An 18,986-nucleotide genomic window follows, 5' to 3' on the forward strand; every position below is an offset into this window, starting at 1 on the left:
GGATGTTTCCTGGCCTATCGAAAAAGAGGTCCGGGACTGCCCAAAAGTTGCGCCGGGTGAGTCGTTGGTCATCGGTCGATTTTCAAAACAACACAAACAGCCAACAAACAGTCACCTGGTGTCAGAAGCTGCAATTGCCTTCAGGTTTGAGCTGGATGCTGGATGTGTTAGCTGGATGTTGGAGGATGTCAGTGCGAGGCGATCTTGCGAATGAGTTCCTGCCAACATGGCGTATGGCCAAACCGTTCTTCGGCACGGATGCGGTGAACTAGACGTCATGGATCGCCTTGCTTGTGCTCCTTGTACCTAACTGGCTGAGAAACCACGGTTGTGATCGGATCCGTGTTTTTTATCAAACATCAACCTCAACCTATTTGCTAATGAATACATCTCTTAGATCACTATTTTCGGAACTAATTATCCTGAGCGCCTCTTGTTTCCGTGCATCCCACGTGTTTTCGTCACGACCTTAAAACCACGTAAATCCGGCCAGTCCAATGCCCATTATCTTCCGTAGAGCCGCGGGCAGTGGCTCTGCTTTCGTTAGCCTGATGCATGGCCGGTCCGCGGGCCGTAAATTACTCCCGCGACGAGTGTAATGAAGGGTAGGTCCACGGTCGCTTCCGCCACTGAGCCAGCTGAGACGGCAGCGGTGGGGAATATAATCAGCGAAATACGTGCGGTTGGTAATGCTGGAGGTCCCGTGCAGTGGACTGATTATGTGATGGCCAAGTGGCTGTGCTATTTGTAGTTTGGGGCAGGTACAGAGGTAATTAAATGAGTAGAAGGGGCTCTAAGCTCATCTTTATTACACCGGTTTTTGAAGACATTGTGAGCTTTTCCGACGATGCCGTAGAGTGATTCGCTAGCTATTTTTGGCCAGTTAGAAAATGGCGTAGTTGCCATTTGTTAGGTATATATTGTGTCTTGTTATCATACTTCGGCCTTGATCATACTTGCAGTTTGAAATGTGCAAGTGCGTGGAATTTATACGTCTAAAGGAAGGCATTGTGTGGCATAATTACTTACTAACGTTTGGCTAATGGAAACGTCCTTGCGCATATTAGTTGCTTACTAACGTTTAGACAATGGAAACGCTCTTGCGCATATGCGACCGAAGCAATATGAAATGTCAATATATTCACATTTCCAGAAGGCCTTAGTCTATTCAGGATAGCAAGACAAAGGCATAGCTCTGTTTCACAATTAGCGTTGTCATGGCGACGGAGCGAATCCAAACAGAGTTGCCACGGACCTTTTATGATGCCGTGGGCGACCGACGGCGGCTTTGTCGGGAAACATGAGCTGAAAACAGCTATCGTTTGGAACTCAATTCCGCTCAGTGCGAGTCCGTGATGCATGCCCCAGAGCTATTCCAATTTGAACCTGATACACACAAACGTCAGAACTGCGTATATCGTTGTCTCCCCGGATAGAAGCGAAACAGGCAACTGATAATGCTCGTCCTGTCCATCCGTGTGGGTTCGGATAAAAGTCTTGTTTTATGTTTGATGATAGATAACGATGGTTGTTTTTCGCGCAGTTTATCTAGGGTTATCAATTATGCTTGCTCTTGACTGGACTGCAGGAGATGCGCAAAAATGGAAAAGTATCATTACCATTACGCAACAGCATCAATCTTCCGTATTTCTGGAAAATCAGGCAACGTCCTTTCGTTCTTTGCTGGTAACTTAGTCCCACGTTCTTTCTTATGTTTTCTGTGCGTAGTAAAGGCGAAGCTTGTTTGGCTCGCATCCGATTTCGAAGTTAGTCCTGTGTTTTTTGGTTGTTTTGACTCGATGGATTAGCTAATTACACCGCTGCTGCTGTGTCGGCAATGGATCACGGTCTCGAGCACAGCGTTTCCAATCAGTAGACATTTTCCGCTCTGAAAGGCACAACCTCAACGCATTCGACAAATGTACAAAAAAGCAGATAATTGCATGTAGGGCCGGAAAAAATATAGTATTTCAAAGTCCTTTTCACCACCGGCTTGACAACGGGTGGAACGGGTTGCCAGTCGCTGAAGCCTGAATGTTCGTGACTTGTGATGCTCTGTGACGGCTGCTACCGCCCTGGTGATAGCCGGTTCCGATATTGATTCTCACTCCTGGCTGTTCAGTTATTGATGATCGCTCGCCACACACGCATCTTAGACCGACAATGAACGCTCACAAAGCCCCGTCCCGTCGTCGCTTTTGTTGTCACCGGTCGTTATATTGGTGACGTTACCACGAGCATGACTTTGTTCGCTATCTGGCCATCCGCCTGGTAGTTTCCTTTCCGCATTGTTCCTTTTTGTAGAAATGGTACTTTTATAATGTTAGTGGATGGGAGCTGGCGTAGAAAGCTCCAACTCGGTTGTACATAATACCAGCTCAGGCGCTGAGGGACGATAAGAATGCAACTTCCCAAACATTTCAAAAATGTCGTATGTCGTGCCAGGGTATACAGTACTTCCAAGTGTTGTATCTAGTTACCTGCTGACACGGTTGTGTCATTCTTGGACATCGTTAGACGGAGCTGGAAGTTGGACCTCTTAAAAAATGGACCTTTTTAAATGGCATCCAAACATGGCCTAATGGTGCTCCATGCTCAATGTTTATGGTATTGGGCTGTGTTAGGCGGTGTGTCTGTGGTGTTACGGTGGGTAGGAACAGTCGAGTGAATAATGAGTTTTAAATTAATGTGACCATATATAACATGAATCCATCGATTCATGTAATCCATAGATTCATGTTATCTATGATGTGACTAAAAATTGTAACTGGTGCCTGATCTACTATTCATCCACGATGGAATGGTTTGTTTTCTTACCAAACATTAAAGAAACATTAAGAAACATAAATGATACCATGCTTCGCATGTCCTCTTGTTTTGTTTTGCCCTGTTCTTTGACCTACTGAACGTGCCACTTCCTTGTCTCATCTTATTTCTTACCAACTGCGTCATTCCCTCTCAGAGGTCCGCACCCCAGAACCGCTCCACAATCAAACATTTCTTCCTCAACTCCTCTCTCATCTGCCTAATGTTTCCATGTGCGCAGCGCGTCTGACTTTGGCCGACCTCAGTCCTGCCCGCTGTTCCGCGCCGATCCCCCGTTCCGGGCCGGTGGCAGACGCTCCTGGGAGCAGACGGTATCTGCATAATCGGCGAGCGATGCGACATCAGGTCGGCGAGTGGCGCTCCTGACGGGACGGCGGCGGCTCAGGGTGGCTGCAGACGGTTAAGGCCGCCGGGGTGGGAGAGGAGGTTTGAGGACAGATCAGAAGTTTGTGGAGGGAGGGAGTGGTGACAGGGATCTAGGGAATGATGATTGAGCTGATGGTGGTTGAATGTGGGTGCGTTAGATGGATGAGGTGACATTGAGATGGAGGCAGGTGACGACATATTGAGAAAGACCGGTGCTTGTTAAACATGTGGGAGGGCGATGGCTCTGTCGTAAGCTCAAAGTGGAGAAGCTGTGTTAAAGCCAAAGTGTGGGCTGTTCAAGTTGTAAGAGCTCAACACAAGTGACAGCTCCTCAGCACCGGCTGCTGCTGCAGCGCAACATCAAAGGTGGGCGCGAAGACAGCCTAAACTGCGCCCAGTCTGAACAGACATTGCGGAGCGGCCGGGTGCTATAAAGAGCTGCCGGGTACTGTTGAGCGCAGGGTTCTGCCGCTGAGTTAGGTGTTGGCTGCTGACTTGCCGCTGAGTTGGGTGTCGACCTCCACCGCCGCTGCATTATTGACTGTCTCAGCAGTTTATGCTGGTGAATTACCACCGGCCCGGTCCGCTGCTGCGCCACCCACCACCGGATGGGCGGCGGGGAGCCTCCAAACAAATCCCCGGTCCGATCGGCCGCTCCTCCGCCATCCATCAGGCTTAGCGGTCCTCTGAGGGGACGAACCGGCAGAGGTGCGGTCCGTGCCGCTCAAACCCCCGGACCGGCGGCGGCGCCTGTCAGCGGGTGTGTCTCGGTTGGAAGGAGGGGAGGGGCGGGAGAGAGCAGTTTTTGGAAGTTTGACGCCGTGCTGCGCCGCTCTAGCCCAATCAGTAGCGGCTATCGTTTCGGTAAGGATCAAAGAAGAACATCAAACACATTGATTAGCTCAGAGAAAAATCGAGGTGATCGTTAACCATACGTGGAACAGGAAGTTGTTCTTTGAAATAGTAGTCGATGTTGTTTGATCGTTATGGATTAAAAGTTGCCCCATCTTGTAAAATAATGAAAGTCGTGTATGGAAATACTGCGGAACACTCAATTATGTGCTGAACTCTCAACTAAATTTAGGAGCACTAGGGGCTCTTTTCTTCTTACCATTCAGTAGTTGTAAAATAGGTATCCGGGCTAAAGATACTACCGTATTCACTATAGCATACTGCTGTCATAAATTTGTGTAAAAAAAAAAAACGAATTTCATCTTCATTAGAAGCGTACGTAAAGTCGGCGTACTGATGCATCTCGCCATCGCATTAGATATATCAAGTCACAGTTATACCTCTGTAAGCCATGGCCCCCTTCATGGGCGACACTTTTCCCTCCAATCGTCCTCTAAAACCGTCGGCGTGGGCCATGCATTTAAATTCGCTCATTGGGTTCGGCGTCCGCTAAATCCTGGCCCTGCGAGTGGAACTGGTCACTGGACGGTACGGAAGCCGGCGCCTAGTCTATGGCTGTGTTCCGACTGGCTCTGTAGATAACCTGAGAGTCCCGAACATACCTGAGTCAGGTCTGGTGTCGGTATAACCCCTCAATACGAGATGCACGGGCTTGGCGTCGTGATATCATCGTGTCGGTGTTGGGTGGTGACGGGTCTCCGTGACCCCAGTGGGGGGGGGGGGGAGGGGATGGGGGTCGTCCTGGCACGGCCGACCTATGCCTTGATTGCCGTGACCTGTCTCATCACCGCAGCGTGTCACGCGATCAGTTACTCGTGTCCCTCATCACCCCTGTTCTTCCACCCAGTCCACGACCAAAATTACAGCAGTCCTGTCATAGTCCTGTGGGACCTGTGTAGTTCGTAAGATTTCCACCAGGTGTCAGCTGTGGCTGGTCGCTGGTGTGTAGTTTCTATCGGTTCCGCTAGGTGGTAGGGCTAGTTCGGTGTATGGCCACTAGAGGTAGCAACAGCTGTCATCCAAATCACTACGGTAAAGGATTTGGGATGGTGTCCATTGCTAGCTACATGGGGGCAGGGGTGGACAGTTGTGCCGAGTTGGGGTAGCACGAGCCTTCCCAATGCCGCGCTGGCTTGGCTTTGGAGCCGCACCAGACGGCGGAGGTCAAAGTCACCGCTAGGGCGGCGGCGGATTTGCTGCGCCCGTGCAACCCCAACTCGGCATAATTATCCAATTCTGCATGGGGGTCATACAGGCTATCAACATGCCAGCTCAAAAGCACTGAGATTATCGCCGACGCCGCCTACCTCACGCCTGCTTTTACGTATCCCGTTTTTGCGCACCATTTTGTAAGAAACGAGCCATACTCTCCCAGCCATTTCAGACCGCCATTTACGGTGCGGTGCCATATCACTGCGCAGTTGTCCAATATATTGGACTTTTCCGGAGAGGCTACTGCTCAAATCGTGTCTTCCAGACGACAGCATCCTCGTTGGACTGCCGCCTCTGAAGCTGCGACACCATTTCGGAGCCCCCGGACGGGACAGTGGCGCTTGTTTGCTTGTTAGACCGGCCTGCTCAAATTATTTCCGATCTCTGACAGGGTGGTGCTCGTCAATTTCCAACTTGCTCAACTCCAACACAAGATACTAGGGAAGTTTGCCAGTACCAACAGCCAGCGAACTTGTCTCGTTTAGGCCGCTTAACCCTTGTTTAAATGCGCAGCGAGGCAATATCGCTGTTCAAATAAAATAAGTTGTTATTCTTGCGCACTTGCTTCAGAGGGCGGCGTAATTTAATTTACGCCTGAAGAGGATGCAATGGCTACGGGGCGTAATATATTGGCCAAAACACTGTCGCTGCTTCCTTACTGCCGGACTTTGTGCTACACGTTAGATTAGTAATTAATTTAACCGACTTCTGTAATGGTTTGAATTACAGCCGCCCCTGGGCCTTTTCAGCACCACTCACTTCACTGCAGTGTCGCCCATCAAACCTGATCAATCTGTGCACAATATGTATCACCTAATAACCCCAACCCTTAAAGGTAGTGTGCCAGCTTTCTTGGACCGTATGGAGTTAATGGCCCAGATAAGGAGAACCGGATTTTTAGAACTTATCCATACCTTCAAAACTCATGGAAACGTCTTAAATTCTTCAAATTTTGAGTACCCCAGTGCGAAATTCGCCCCGACGGGTTGTCGGTCGTACCCCAACCACATTTCACATGACTATGAACAATAAATGCACACACTGAAATCGCTATTACCGATATGCTCATCCAATCAAGTTTCGATAAACCCGTTCATCATCATCTCCTGCGGTTTCAAACACGCCTGTTAGGTGGCTTCTGATGCTCGTCGAGGTCGGAATTTCCAAATACGCGTGGTGCGTCGGGCCGCGCGCTCTGACTTCGGCCAAGAAAAATGCGTCAGCTGATCATTGTCATTTCTGCCACTTGCGTGTGGTGAAATGGGGTCAAAACTTATAAGACGGCTTTTTCATATCAATTATTTTACATAAAATCATATTTCAAACCATAAATAATGTTCGACAGCCAAATAAAAGAAACAATACCAATACGGGCTTACAGTTTAAGGCTCGACATTGTGTTGTCTACGATTAGACAGCTGATAACTCATTCCCGTACGTCGTATGGTCGTAACACTATATAGTGTTACGATGACCTTTGCTTATTGTCACAAGTGCGCCGCATTCGCGATTGTTGCCCGACGCCTGTTTGCAGGTGAGCCCACTACAGTTGTTATACATATCTAAAAACCGAAAAACTTTTAGGCGAAAAAGGCACTATTCCAGGCCCATTTTTGATTTTTTTTGCGATATTAGGTAAAAACAGAAGCCTCTTATCCTAGGAAAAATAAAATGGGAAATCTTTCAAAGGTGGCACACTACCTTTAACCTTCACCCGTCACCTCTCTAACCCCGCCCCCTCTATCCGGCAGTGTCACCGTGCACATCGAGGTGGAGGATGTGAACGAGTTCGCGCCGCGTTTCACCGAGCGCTCGTACATCCTGGACGTGGACGAGGGTCGGCTGTACGACGAGATCGTCCAGGTCGCCGCGGAGGATGACGACTGCTCTCCAAAGTACGGCGACATCTGCCGCTACGAGATCCTCAGCAGCGACCAGCCGTTCGTCATCAACAGCCAGGGTGAGCGCTTCTGACCAGAGGCCGGCTTTACCAACAGAAAAATCGCCGGCTGCTGGAATTTGCTGGAATCGGAAGGAACCGACCGATGCATTTTATTTTATTGCATTTATTTTAGTTTTTCAGTCATTATGGATATCATATCGGATTATTTGCTCCATTTATATGCATTGTGATAACGTCAGATATGCTCTTAGAGGTTCGTTACAACAGTTCTAATCAATTTTACTCGCTTTTCGCGCTAACATCCTTGGTTGATTTTATTTCACTTTGAGAGGGACATTATGAACGACGTCATTTCACAAATGAATTTATACTGATGGGTCTCGACATCTCTCAGAACCGATATAAATGAGACACGATTAACTCTGTCCGTGCCACCTAGTGTCCCAAAGTTCAGCCTCAAAGACGCTTCCGTTTGATTCTATACTTGGCCCTGCCTCAGACACGAGCCCGCCGCTGCGCTCGGTCTCTGTATAATTATCAGGAGTCACGGCGTGTAACGATCGGGGTGGTGTCCGGCGGAGCCGAGCCCGGGTCAGTCGTCTCCCTGCTGATTGGCCGTAATGACTGACCTCATCAGGCGGCGGTCGGTAGCGGCCTACCGCGTCCCCTGGGACCGACAGAAGACCGGGCTGGGCTCTGCCGAGGCATGAGTGGGCTGTTCAGCATGGCTGGGGATTGGGGTCCATAGAGGCACGGTGTAGATGAGCCATGGTTGGTGTCTTAGGGTCTATAGTGGCATGACATAATATCCCCCACTGTCCTAGGGTCTAGCGAGGGTCTAGCGAGCGAGGGGCTTACCGTCATGGCCAGGTCTTCTGGGAAATAGTCTGACTCTGAGATGCGTTCTTTGAGCCAGCCCTGACGTGCCCCCTCCCAGGGGAAAGAGGGCGTCTGACGAAGGATCAGAGGGGACGAAGCTGATCCCCTCTGGGTCTCCGGAGATAAGTATGATACGACTAGGTCCCCCAGTGGCCGGCGGCGCCAGACGTATAATTACAGCGGGCTTTTTTCGTCACCATGACCCCGAGTGATACAAACAGTGTTCATGGGGAATGTATTCACTTGTTGCGCATCATGGACTATTTCCAAATGACTTGGCTGAGAACCGTGTGGCTTAAAAAGCATATCTGCCGCACAACTAAAATTTGAAGTTGCTATGGATACCGCTAAATGGAAGAGTATCAGAGCTGAACAATTCCCGAATTTTGTGGCGATCGTTTTAGTTTGCTTTTGCGATAGAGCTTTTATCGTTTCGTTTTTAATGTGGAAACCTTTGCTCTGCTAAAGTGATTAACACGAAAGGTCAGTTAAATGACATTTGCATGCCAGGAGCTCGTTTTGATAAGGTTTAGGTGCTTATTTCCCCTTCCGCTTCCCATTCCGTGCAGACGTCAGGGGTCGGTCAAGCCTATTATCTACCTCCACTACCTGCATAGCATGCGTGGCGGAACAGGGGAGCGTTACCCATCCCCCACCATCTCTCAAATCGGGCCACCATCGCGTCTGCCATTATCGAAACGAGCCGGCCAAATCGATACGGCCGAACGAGGCGGAAATTTCGGCACGGCTGCCCCGAGCCGCTAGCGGGCCGCTCGTAAAGGCGAGTGGCTGAATTTGGCCGCTGGGCCGGATGGAGACAGATGCCGGCCGGCTCGTTACCTCGGCCGATCTGGCCGGCTCGTATGACGTGCTAACGTGGCCAATGTCCGCGGAACGCTTCGACGGATGGCCGGTGTCGCAGGCGTCAATTTGGTTGAGTGACCGATTTGGTCGGCCGGCAGCGATTAGCTAGCTGACGATATTGAATCGGAGAGGAGCCGAGCACGCGTAACCGGGCTACGAGCGCCACGGCGACGGCCCAGAGTCCGCTCCGTGATGGCAGGGAGGGCTCGACGACAGTCGTAGGGTTTATGGCGACGGATTGATGGCAGGCGGATTGATATTATGCCCTGAAGCGATGACATTGACGACAGTGATGAAGCGTGGTCCGTATGGCATGTAGTGCGCCAGGCTTTACCCACTGAAAGGGCTAGCCACCTAAGACTTCTCATATTCATGGGCTTTTTGGGATCTTCATATTTGTTTTATTCGATGATTTGATATGTATTAATTTATGTTGAAAGTAAAGGATTTCAGTTTTTATCTTGCAAAGTTTAAACAGGCAATCGAAAATAATATTTAGAGGACAAGGAATGTTTTTAAAAGCGAGCCAATGTACATTAGTGATGATGTCATTTCGTTGGAATCGAATTGGGCTCACCCCGATATCTTATCTGGCGATCGCCTCCTAAAGACACCAACCGGCTAATTGGTTTCTGTCCTAAAGTCATTCTCCGATCTGAAATTAGTTCAGCGTGCAATTTCCAGGCGTGAGATTAAGCCCGATCCAATCAAAGATGTCCTTGGCGAGTCACGGCTGACGCGTGTGTGCCTTACGAGGTGAGCGTCAAACTTCTCAACTCTTCGAGTGAGTCTGTTTTGCGAGCGACTTGAGAGCAACTTGTGCTGGAGACACAGTACCTATATGCTGCAGGATGGTGGTTCGAGCCCGGCTTATTATTTTTTTTGTAGACGACATTACTATCGAGGGGTGTTTTCTGCACAAAATATTTTAATGACTATGCAAGTCAAGTGCCTACTGGGTCTAAATTTGACATCTGGAAATCTTAGTTGGAAATGGGCACACATATAAAGGAGCAAAACACTAGGGCATTGACAGTTGCGAGCTTCACAGCTTCAAAGCGATGGTGCGTCTGCCTTATCGCGTTCTGCATAATTAACGGGATCCGAATCTAAGTGGAGCTGCCTGGGACGTTTAGTTCAGCTGGAAATAGCAGTCTGTGGGAGAATTGAATTTCACCTGCTATATGGATGGATATGGTTGTGTTTTCGTCAGTCTATTTTGGGATGAGTTGCCTTGCTGTAAGTGCTGTTTCGGTACCTTGCAACATCGCTTATATTCAAGCGAATGTGTGATTTTACGCTATTATTTCCGAAATAAGACCTCAGGCCAGTGACCAGCAGATGCCCATATTTTACAAGTTTTAAATCTGTCTCTGCGCCCGATGACCTAGCCACGGCCTTCACGTCGCGTCTCTGTCGACTGCTGTTTGTATGTGTCTGTCACTGACGCGGCCATTTGGACGGTCGTCAAACACAGGCTGCCGTCGGAGGTACCTCAATATGTCGGACGACGCTTCCGACGACAGACAGCCTGTTGAGTCGGGTCGACGGGGCGTCCCTGGGCTGTGCTGTTGTCTTGGGGGTTACGGAAACGGTGTAGATGATAAACGACGAATGCGGATGATGATGGACTATGAGATGTGGCCTTTGCTAGCCTGATGGCGTTTTAAGGTGGCAGGGAAGGTCTTTGGAAGCCTCTACGGGGGTCTGAAAAGGTGGTGTGCGTTATGGAAATTTTGATGAAATTGACGAAAGCGCTTGGTTTGGGATGGACACCGATAGACCAACGAACTTACGAAAAAGGATTGTTTCCGTTGGATGACTGGGAAGTGGGCTGTGCGTTAAAGGGACTATCCCACCTTTAACATGGGGTTTGAGTTGAGATAGCCAAGTTTGCGGCGAGGTTCAGAAACCACTATCTATCTAGGTTGCAACCCCCGCGGCCTCTTGGTGTTGAAGAAATTCGTTCCCTTCATTTGAAAATGGGCCTTGTACAAGGCCCTATCTTCAACATGGAGCGACCGTTAGTGTGACGTCACCTCGTTTAGTCATTCTGATTTAAATGGGTTTGTTCGTTGAAAAATCGCTTAAAACTTGGTCTGAACTTTGTTGTGGTGCCTACAGAGTAAAAAGCTTTATGATAGTAATGTGGCCTGGGGAAGGAGGTAATTTTGGGCTGTGACGTCACATATTTGAAAGTTTGTGTTTTGAATATGGGAAGCCTAAGATGTTTAATGAAAAATAAACGCCAGAACCGTGTTCCTGGTCATCCAATCTATAAAGTCAGGCACAATTTAACTGGTTTTAACAACATTTTAGAAGGTGGGATAGTCCCTTTAAGCTCTCACTTTAGCGCAGAGTTTTAATGGTCACTGCTTGCCGTATCGGGACTTTAAGTTTAGCACAGACTGCTATCAGTCTTGCCGATATGCTAATGAACGGATCATGCGTAGGCCGTTTTATCTGGTCATCTTGACTCATTAGCATGACATAATTAACTGGCGCTGGGTTCATTTTATCTTAAATTCACTTAGACGCCACTTTGTTCCGTTGAGCTGGTATTTTATGTGACACACTAGCTGGTGAGGAATGAAGTGCCAGATTAGGACGGTCGAGTGGGCTGCCAAGGAATGACGCTGGGAATTAGATTAAGCTGCTAGTTTGCAAATGAGTGAGCCCATTATGAGCTTAGTGTGCTGTGTTTTAACACTGTGTTCTGACATTGTTTACAGGCACCATTCGGAACACCGAGCCGCTCTCTTATGAGAAGTCTCATAACCACATTCTGTTCATCGTGGCCTACGACTGCGGAATGAAGATGTCGGACAAGGTCACCGTCACCATCAAGGTCAACCGCGTCTGCCACCTCGGGTGGAAAGGTGAGACAACTTACTCTTGCTTACTTCAGCTTACGGTACTGCCAGAAAATAGGTATCCATTATTTTACTGGCACTTTATTTAAGTGTACCGACAACATTGTGTGAAAATATTTTAATTCTTTGGAAATTCTTTGGAAATCATTTGAACGCGTCCCGAACCATCTGCTCAATCCTCTTAAGCTCACCGTCCTATCACCCTGCGGTATACAAGTCCGTCCCCCTCTGCCGGGCGAGCCCGCTCCTCCGGCCAGCATTGTCTGTCGGTGATGTGGACCGCCTGTAACTCGCCGCGGCAGCGCGGCTGAGGCTGACACGGCTCCCTGGTCGATCGTTCGTGTCCGGACAGCGTGTCGGCGATCACCGAGGGCCGCGTGTCATCAGCGTGTCACGTGTCGGTGTCAGTGTCCGTGTCAAACCCTGATCGAGGTGTCTCGTCCGAGAACTGATCGGGTGTCGGACGGATATGAGAAATGACAGAACTTGGAAGCGGCGACTAGAAAAGTTGGCGTACGTATATAAGGAGAAGTTGTGAATTTATCCTCGCTGAACGCATACGATATTTATCATATGTTGATCGAGGATCGCAAGTTTTGCAGTTTGTTGTGCACGGCCGATCGAGAGCTTTCGTTAGAGCGTAAAATGTGACCCAGCTATCAAGACCGATCTCGACAACAGGATTTATTATCCAGTCATGCGACATTACCATTAATGCGTCACGTATTTGTTCAATCCCCCCGTCCAAAGCCTGTCACACACCCCCGCTGCAACCCGTACACGACCACAATCTACGTCTTTCAGTAAAGGGTCACGGAATTTCTGGAGGTCTCTGAAGCCTTGGGAGGCCTGGGTCACCACATACGGTCTGCTGGCCCTACAGCACTGATGGCCGCGTCTCGTTCACCCAGTGGGAATATTCCACCCGGAAATGTCTAGTGCCACCGCCATCGTTCTGCTCATTGGCTTCGAAATGCCGCCGAGATATATAGCGGCGGTGTAATAGAAACATTGCGCCACGAATGAAGCCATTCATAAGCATCAGTTTGTTGGCGTGCCGTATGGAAGGCATTTGTATACATGAAGACCCGCCAGCTCGCCAGTTGCATTCAAATGCGCGACAAGGGGAACGGGTACAGCGTAAGATCTTTATGGTACAGCGGGCCATGCTGTAATGAAATCAGTTTGGAATAAGGCCTAGCTTCAGATAAGTTGAATTGATGTTCCAAATGTTCAATCTTTAAGTAGGTGTTCTAAATATTGTTGCCGTAACATTCCGTATCTATTAGCCTCAGGCTAAGGCCGTCTTCTATGCAGTTATCCATTCCGTTCATGCGGATGCTGGCATGTTTTAAACATGACTCAAGAACATAGAAGTTTGTGAAATTAATTATCATGTACCGATTGTCATATTGCCCGCATGCATGCATTGCATAGGCATCGACGACCAATCAAGTCGGTATGAGTAAATATTGCTGGGATGAGTTCGAAATATTCCGCAAATTTACTGAGTACTGGACGGAATTATAAGGCGGATTTTATTTCCGACATGACCCACAAGCTCGATACAGTCCATCCGCCTCTATTCTCCTCACGTTTTCTCGTTTTCCTGTGGCTGCATCTGGTCTGGAGCGTCTCAAAACCGCCTTCATTTCCGGCGCACCCGTCGCCGAGGCAGCCTCTTCACCGGGTCCGAGGACGAACACATGATTACGGCGGCCATGAAGCCGGCAGTGAGCGGCGGCGCGGCCGCTCGGGGACCCACTGAATCCGGCTGTTAGCAGGTGCCGGTCCGAATCAGCCGTCCGGGTGCGGCTTCGCGGGTCGATGCCGGAGCTGGGACCGCCGCCGGCCCAGCGCCCAGCCCTAATGTCCGTCCCGTGTCAGCCCCGCCGCTCCCATCCGCCCAGAATGGCACCGCTCAGGTGGCGGCTCAGAGCGTAGTGGTTGCTCCATCTCGGGGGAGAGTGTAAAATCAGACATCAAAAGAAACATGTATTTACCGGGCAACAGTAACCGTGTTGGAAAAAAACGTCAATCGCGATTTTAATTTCTTTGTTTCATAAGCCTTCCTTTCGGTCTTGTTCAGCCACTGTTACTGGTCCGTTTATGGCGATACTGATCCTCCTCTTCCATCATCCTCCGTCAGCAATACATCCCTCCGGCACCCTATCTCGACACCCCCCCCCCCCCTCCCCTGCATCGCTTTCTCCCATCCGCCTTTGTCGGTCAACATCGAACGATACATTTCCGTCGAAGGACGGGAGGGTGAGCTGAAAAATAGAGGAGATGAGGAAAAGGAGAAGAGGTGATCTTTTCCCGGGTCCGGTAGGACCTATACGGTGCTCCCCAGAGTACCGGCGCATATCATGTAAAGGAGCTATTCAGTATCAAGCTGGGGAGTGGAGAGCTCTCTACTTGGCTGGCTGGGCCGGCAGGCGCTTGGCTGGTCTCCCGGGCGACAGATATAGCTCATTTGGTTGGATACTGCGCTAAAGACATATGATGGATTGATGACACGATTTAACCCCGATTTTCTGATCTAATGCCCAAAAATGACGGTCATTTGATGACGGTTACTCGTTATAATCGGATTCCTCGGGCATAAAAACATGCATTACCTATATCAGCATTATGCAATTAAGTCTGTTTTTCCCAGTTATGATTTCTATCTGGGCAGTTTTCTTCAATAACCTGTTTCTTGCGAAATCCGAGCGATATCGATGCGAGAAGAAACCAAGTGATTCGAGTAACTTATACATCTGACGCTAGATGGCAGCAGTGAGGGCGCCTGCCAGTTATGCTGTGCCGCATACGCTTCTGTATTGCGGTACAGCCTATTCTGTGCCGAATCCGCAAAGCTGAAGCCGGCACGGCACGGCTTATTGCCGGCTTATGTGGCATTCGCTTCAAGATTGAATGAATTACAAGTCATTGCAGTGTTCCACATCATGTGTGTAGGACCCTACGTCGACTGACGGTCGCTCCCCCCCCCCCCCGGCAGATCTGCCCGAACACGTGGAGTACGCGCCCAACTCTGGCGCCGTGGCGCTGTTCCCGGACGCCACGCTGGACATGTGCGAGGTCCCCTGCGCCGTCGACCGCGTCCAGAGCAAGATCTCGCTGCAGACGTCTCACATCGGCAAGGGCTGCGACCGGGACACGTTCTCTGTGGAGAACCAGCGCCGACTGTGCGGCGCCGACGCCCGCGCGGTGGACCTGCTGCCGTCGCCGACAGCGGAGAGCCAGTGGACGCGGCCGCTGCCCCGGGATCACGGCCACGAGTCCGACGAGGTGTTCCAGGTGAGCGGGAGGGAAGGAGAGAGTGGGATGAAAGGAGAATGAGTTGATTCGATTATAAAGTAGTTGCATGCTATCACTGGAAAACAGAATTTGTTTTTTCATCCAGTTTGAACTCATCGATGACGATTGACGACATTTCTCGTCCTCCAGTTAAATCGCTTGAGATGTGTGTTGTACCGTGTATCCACTATCCAGGTTTGATGACCCTTTCTGTCTAACTATTTCTAACTATTGTCTAACTATTTCACCAATGCGACCCGCCCTTTCTTACACTCAATGATTATCCCCAATACGTTGATCCGTGGATTGCATTTGATGTCCCGCGCCCCTGCCCACTGTGTCTCCCAGTTTGACGACTCCCCACTCCCCGCGTCCCCAGTTTGACGGCACGAGCACGGCGGTGGTGGTGCCGCCGTCGGTGATGGAGCCCCAGCTGGGCAACACGTTCACCATCTCGGTCTGGCTGCGGCACGCCGACCACCCCGGCCAGGACAAGCACGTCAAGGAGCACGTCCTCTGCAACGCCGACGATCACAGTAAGTGGGCAGACGGGTATACTGAAAATGACTTTTACCAAAAGAACATCGAAGCCGGGGTTGGAAATGTGTGCTTGTAGTTTATACTGGCGGGAGCTTTTTATCAGCTTTTCATATTAGTGTGGGATGTGGACAATACGATATAAAGGAGATATTGATGGTATATGAGACACGGTACAGGATATTACGTCAAATTCCACATCCTGTTATCTCTGCAGGATATCAGGTGAAATTTCCCATTCTTTCATCTGTGATACAAGCGCAAATGAGAGACGCATTTAGAAGTTGCGTGTTTTCGAGGCTACTCAGTTTCCCCGCGCTTGAAACTGCTAAAAACAACCCAGAGTCAAACGCAAAAAGGCTCAACGGCTCCGGTAATTGTACGTTCGAAGCCTGATATCCCACATCCGTCCCAGTGCTTATTTCAGTACCTACGGTCGTTTCTGTGAGCTGGCTACATCAATGGTACAACGCTAATATCAGTCGTCGGATCATAAAGGAGGATCTCGCTATTCATTTCCAGCCGTGGCGCCGGCCCGAATAGATTCAATTTGCCCCACGCGCGAATACATTTCCTCCGGTCGGCCGTTGAAGCATGTTATTGTTGATTCTCCGCCATATGAGACGGCGCAGCATACAATAGTTCTGAAAGCGCTGACGCAATGGCCTCTAGGCTAGCTGGTTTGAAATGAGTCCGACAGCTGCAAACTGTTTTTTTTTCACGGGTGAGACAGGATATCATATTCTGACTGCCGCCAGGAGTTGTTTGCCGCGCAGTAAGTGAAAGACGGGCAAACAGAATATGCGGTGACCAGGCATTGAAGGAAGAGGTTTTTGTGTAACCTCTTGGTGCTCTGTGAAGTTTTTACTTTTTGAATCATTAGTGTTTCAATGTTTATGTCGCCTGTCCCCCTCTCTCGCTCTCTCTTTGCCTCCTCTCTCTCTCTCTCCCTCTCTCTCTCTCTCTCTCTCTCTCTCTCTCTCTCTCTCCCCCCCCCCTCCCTCCCTCTCTTCCCCCTCCCCTCTCGCACCCCCGGCGCCTCTCTGCCACGTCAGTGCTCCACCGTCCGGTAGCTGATAACATCGGACGGCGGCGCCGCGGCCCGCGCACCAGAGCTGACGTCGGTGATTTGGTGATTGGTGTCTGTTGAGTAGACGGAGAGCTCTATGGCGCTGCAGCGTTATCAGCGCCAGAGAGGTGCAGAGAGGAGAGAGGGAGGGAGGAAAAGAGGGAAAAGAGAAATAATATAGGGACAAGAGTAATTTAGAATGTTGCCTTCCTCATTGCTTCCTTACCTTTCTTCCCTGGTTCGGCTACATTGCGTTTTCTACCTTTCTCAAGCTCACCCAGTTGAATATTTCGTGGCTCCTCGAAACTTCTTTCCCTCCCACTTCCCTACCTGCTCTGAGTTGACTATCAAAGTAATGTCCGCCTCGCCCAACGTCCCCCCCCCCCTCGATTGTTCCCTCCCCATCGGACCCGGCCCGGGACATTAGCGCCGACCGCTCTGTATGTGGGCAAAGGTCACCACTCTGTTTGATCGATAGACCGCTAATCAGCTGCTCCGGATGGCCGTCGATCGGAGAAAGGAGCGATGGGGACGAGAGGGTGGTGGCGGTAGGCCATCTTTGTCGTACAGTTTTCAGATCATATCCCACACTTGTTCTACCAGACAGACCAAGCAAGCACCCGCGTCAGTTCTTAGCTTCATTCAGCTCAGCCCCAACCTCAGCCTTGGGGCTGGCCGTAGCTCTAGCTCTATCCCAAACCCTACACCAGCTCCAGTCCAGTACTGGCTTCAGATTTCAGCCTTCAGTTCTGTCCCTGTCCCGGAGGGATGACACTGGCCGGCCTGGCCCGGGGTCTGTGAGATTGAATGGGCTTGTTTCCGTGTCTTTCGACGAAGCTGTTGAACTACGTTTGTTTTCAACAGTGTCGCCCGTTGGGATGAACAAAGTAGATCAGGCTCTATCTGTATCGACTTTTTTTTTAAATTTTATTATCATGACCATCACGACCATCATAATCGCCACACCACACGATCAACATCATTCCCACCATCAGTTCCGCGACCGCACAGAACCACGTCTGTTCCATCAGTACACACGGTGAGACCAGTCCATCTTCGTTCGATATCATCAACAGACGTCACATCACCGGGCGACGCAGGCACTTTGTGCGCACATCACGGACGTCAGGCGCCTCTTACGGACCGCCCGCTGGACTGACGCGGCGCAGTATGTGACGACGTCACACGCGCGAGATTCCCGCACGTGACTCGCGAGACTGCCAGCAACAAACTTATGGAAGATGGAATGATAACATTTTCGTACGATAGTCTACCGGCACTGCCCCTTGTCCGCAACCGGTGACTGTGTCCTTATAAATACCATGCCTGCTGACACAGAGAGCAGTCGTGGGCTAAACCGCCCTCAGCGGCATTCAGCTCTGCTCCCTCCTACAGGCGCATGTACAGCCCTCTGCAAACTGCGTGGTAGGTATTCTTTTTTCGACAAAACCGAGAATAACGCGAATACTATGCCATCGGTCACTCGGAAATCGTAACAGTATGACGCGCGAGACTTCGCACCTTAGATTGGCATTATCATCGTGTTCATTTTCTATCCAGTTTGGCAACAAAATCCAAAAGTTTATATTTGCCCCCAAAACAGACTTTTGCATTTTGTTGCCACACAAGGCGTATACTTTGTCTAGTGATGGACCTAATCGAAGAAGTGGAGCATAGCGCATCTATTTGCAGTGAGTTCCGACCGACTGATAACATAGCCTTTGAGTTATCGCCGGTTTTGTCGAAAAAAGAATACCTACCACGCAGTCTGCTGAGGGCTGTACCTAAGTCTACCAGCGTACACCTAAGCCCAAAAGAGTACATCTAAGCCTACAAGCGTACATCTAAGCCTTAGCTGACACAAATCAGATTGCGCAAGGATAGAGGTTACCGACAGGTGGGCGGCAGCGCGGGCCCAGCGAGGGCGGCGGCGACACGCCACCAGCGAGGGCGGCGGCAGCATAGCCCCAGCGAGGGCAGCGGCGACATCATCCCAGCGAGGGCAGCGGCGACACAGGCCCAGCGGGCTAGCTTGCGGCGGCGACGGCCACACGGGCTCGGCAGCGTCCAAGGGACGGTTACGAACACATAATGTGGGGCCGAATCAGTGGGTGAAGTGATAATATGGGCAAGGGGTGGAGGTCGGGGGGGGGGGGTAGGAAGAGGAGGGGAGGGGGTGATAGGTGTATGCAAGTTTTGAATTCGGGAAAATGTTGCAGGAAATCCGCTAAATTTTGCTGCT

General features: G+C 50.2%; 1 protein-coding gene across 1 annotated transcript in view; it reads left to right on the top strand.

The window, feature by feature from the left end:
• The window catches only part of LOC122385239 (calsyntenin-1-like), a 128,463-nt gene that overhangs the window by 90,328 nt on the left and 19,149 nt on the right, over nt 1–18,986 (top strand). The window contains exons 4-7 of the mRNA XM_043373371.1: nt 7,068–7,276; nt 11,695–11,841; nt 14,840–15,138; nt 15,518–15,674. Coding sequence (XP_043229306.1) covers nt 7,068–7,276; nt 11,695–11,841; nt 14,840–15,138; nt 15,518–15,674 — 812 coding nt within the window. The remainder of the gene's footprint in view (nt 1–7,067; nt 7,277–11,694; nt 11,842–14,839; nt 15,139–15,517; nt 15,675–18,986) is intronic.

The sequence above is a fragment of the Amphibalanus amphitrite genome, unplaced genomic scaffold, assembly GCF_019059575.1.
Source record: "Amphibalanus amphitrite isolate SeventyFive unplaced genomic scaffold, NRLGWU_Aamphi_draft 000212F_arrow, whole genome shotgun sequence".
NCBI classification, from domain to species: Eukaryota; Metazoa; Arthropoda; class Thecostraca; order Balanomorpha; family Balanidae; genus Amphibalanus; species Amphibalanus amphitrite.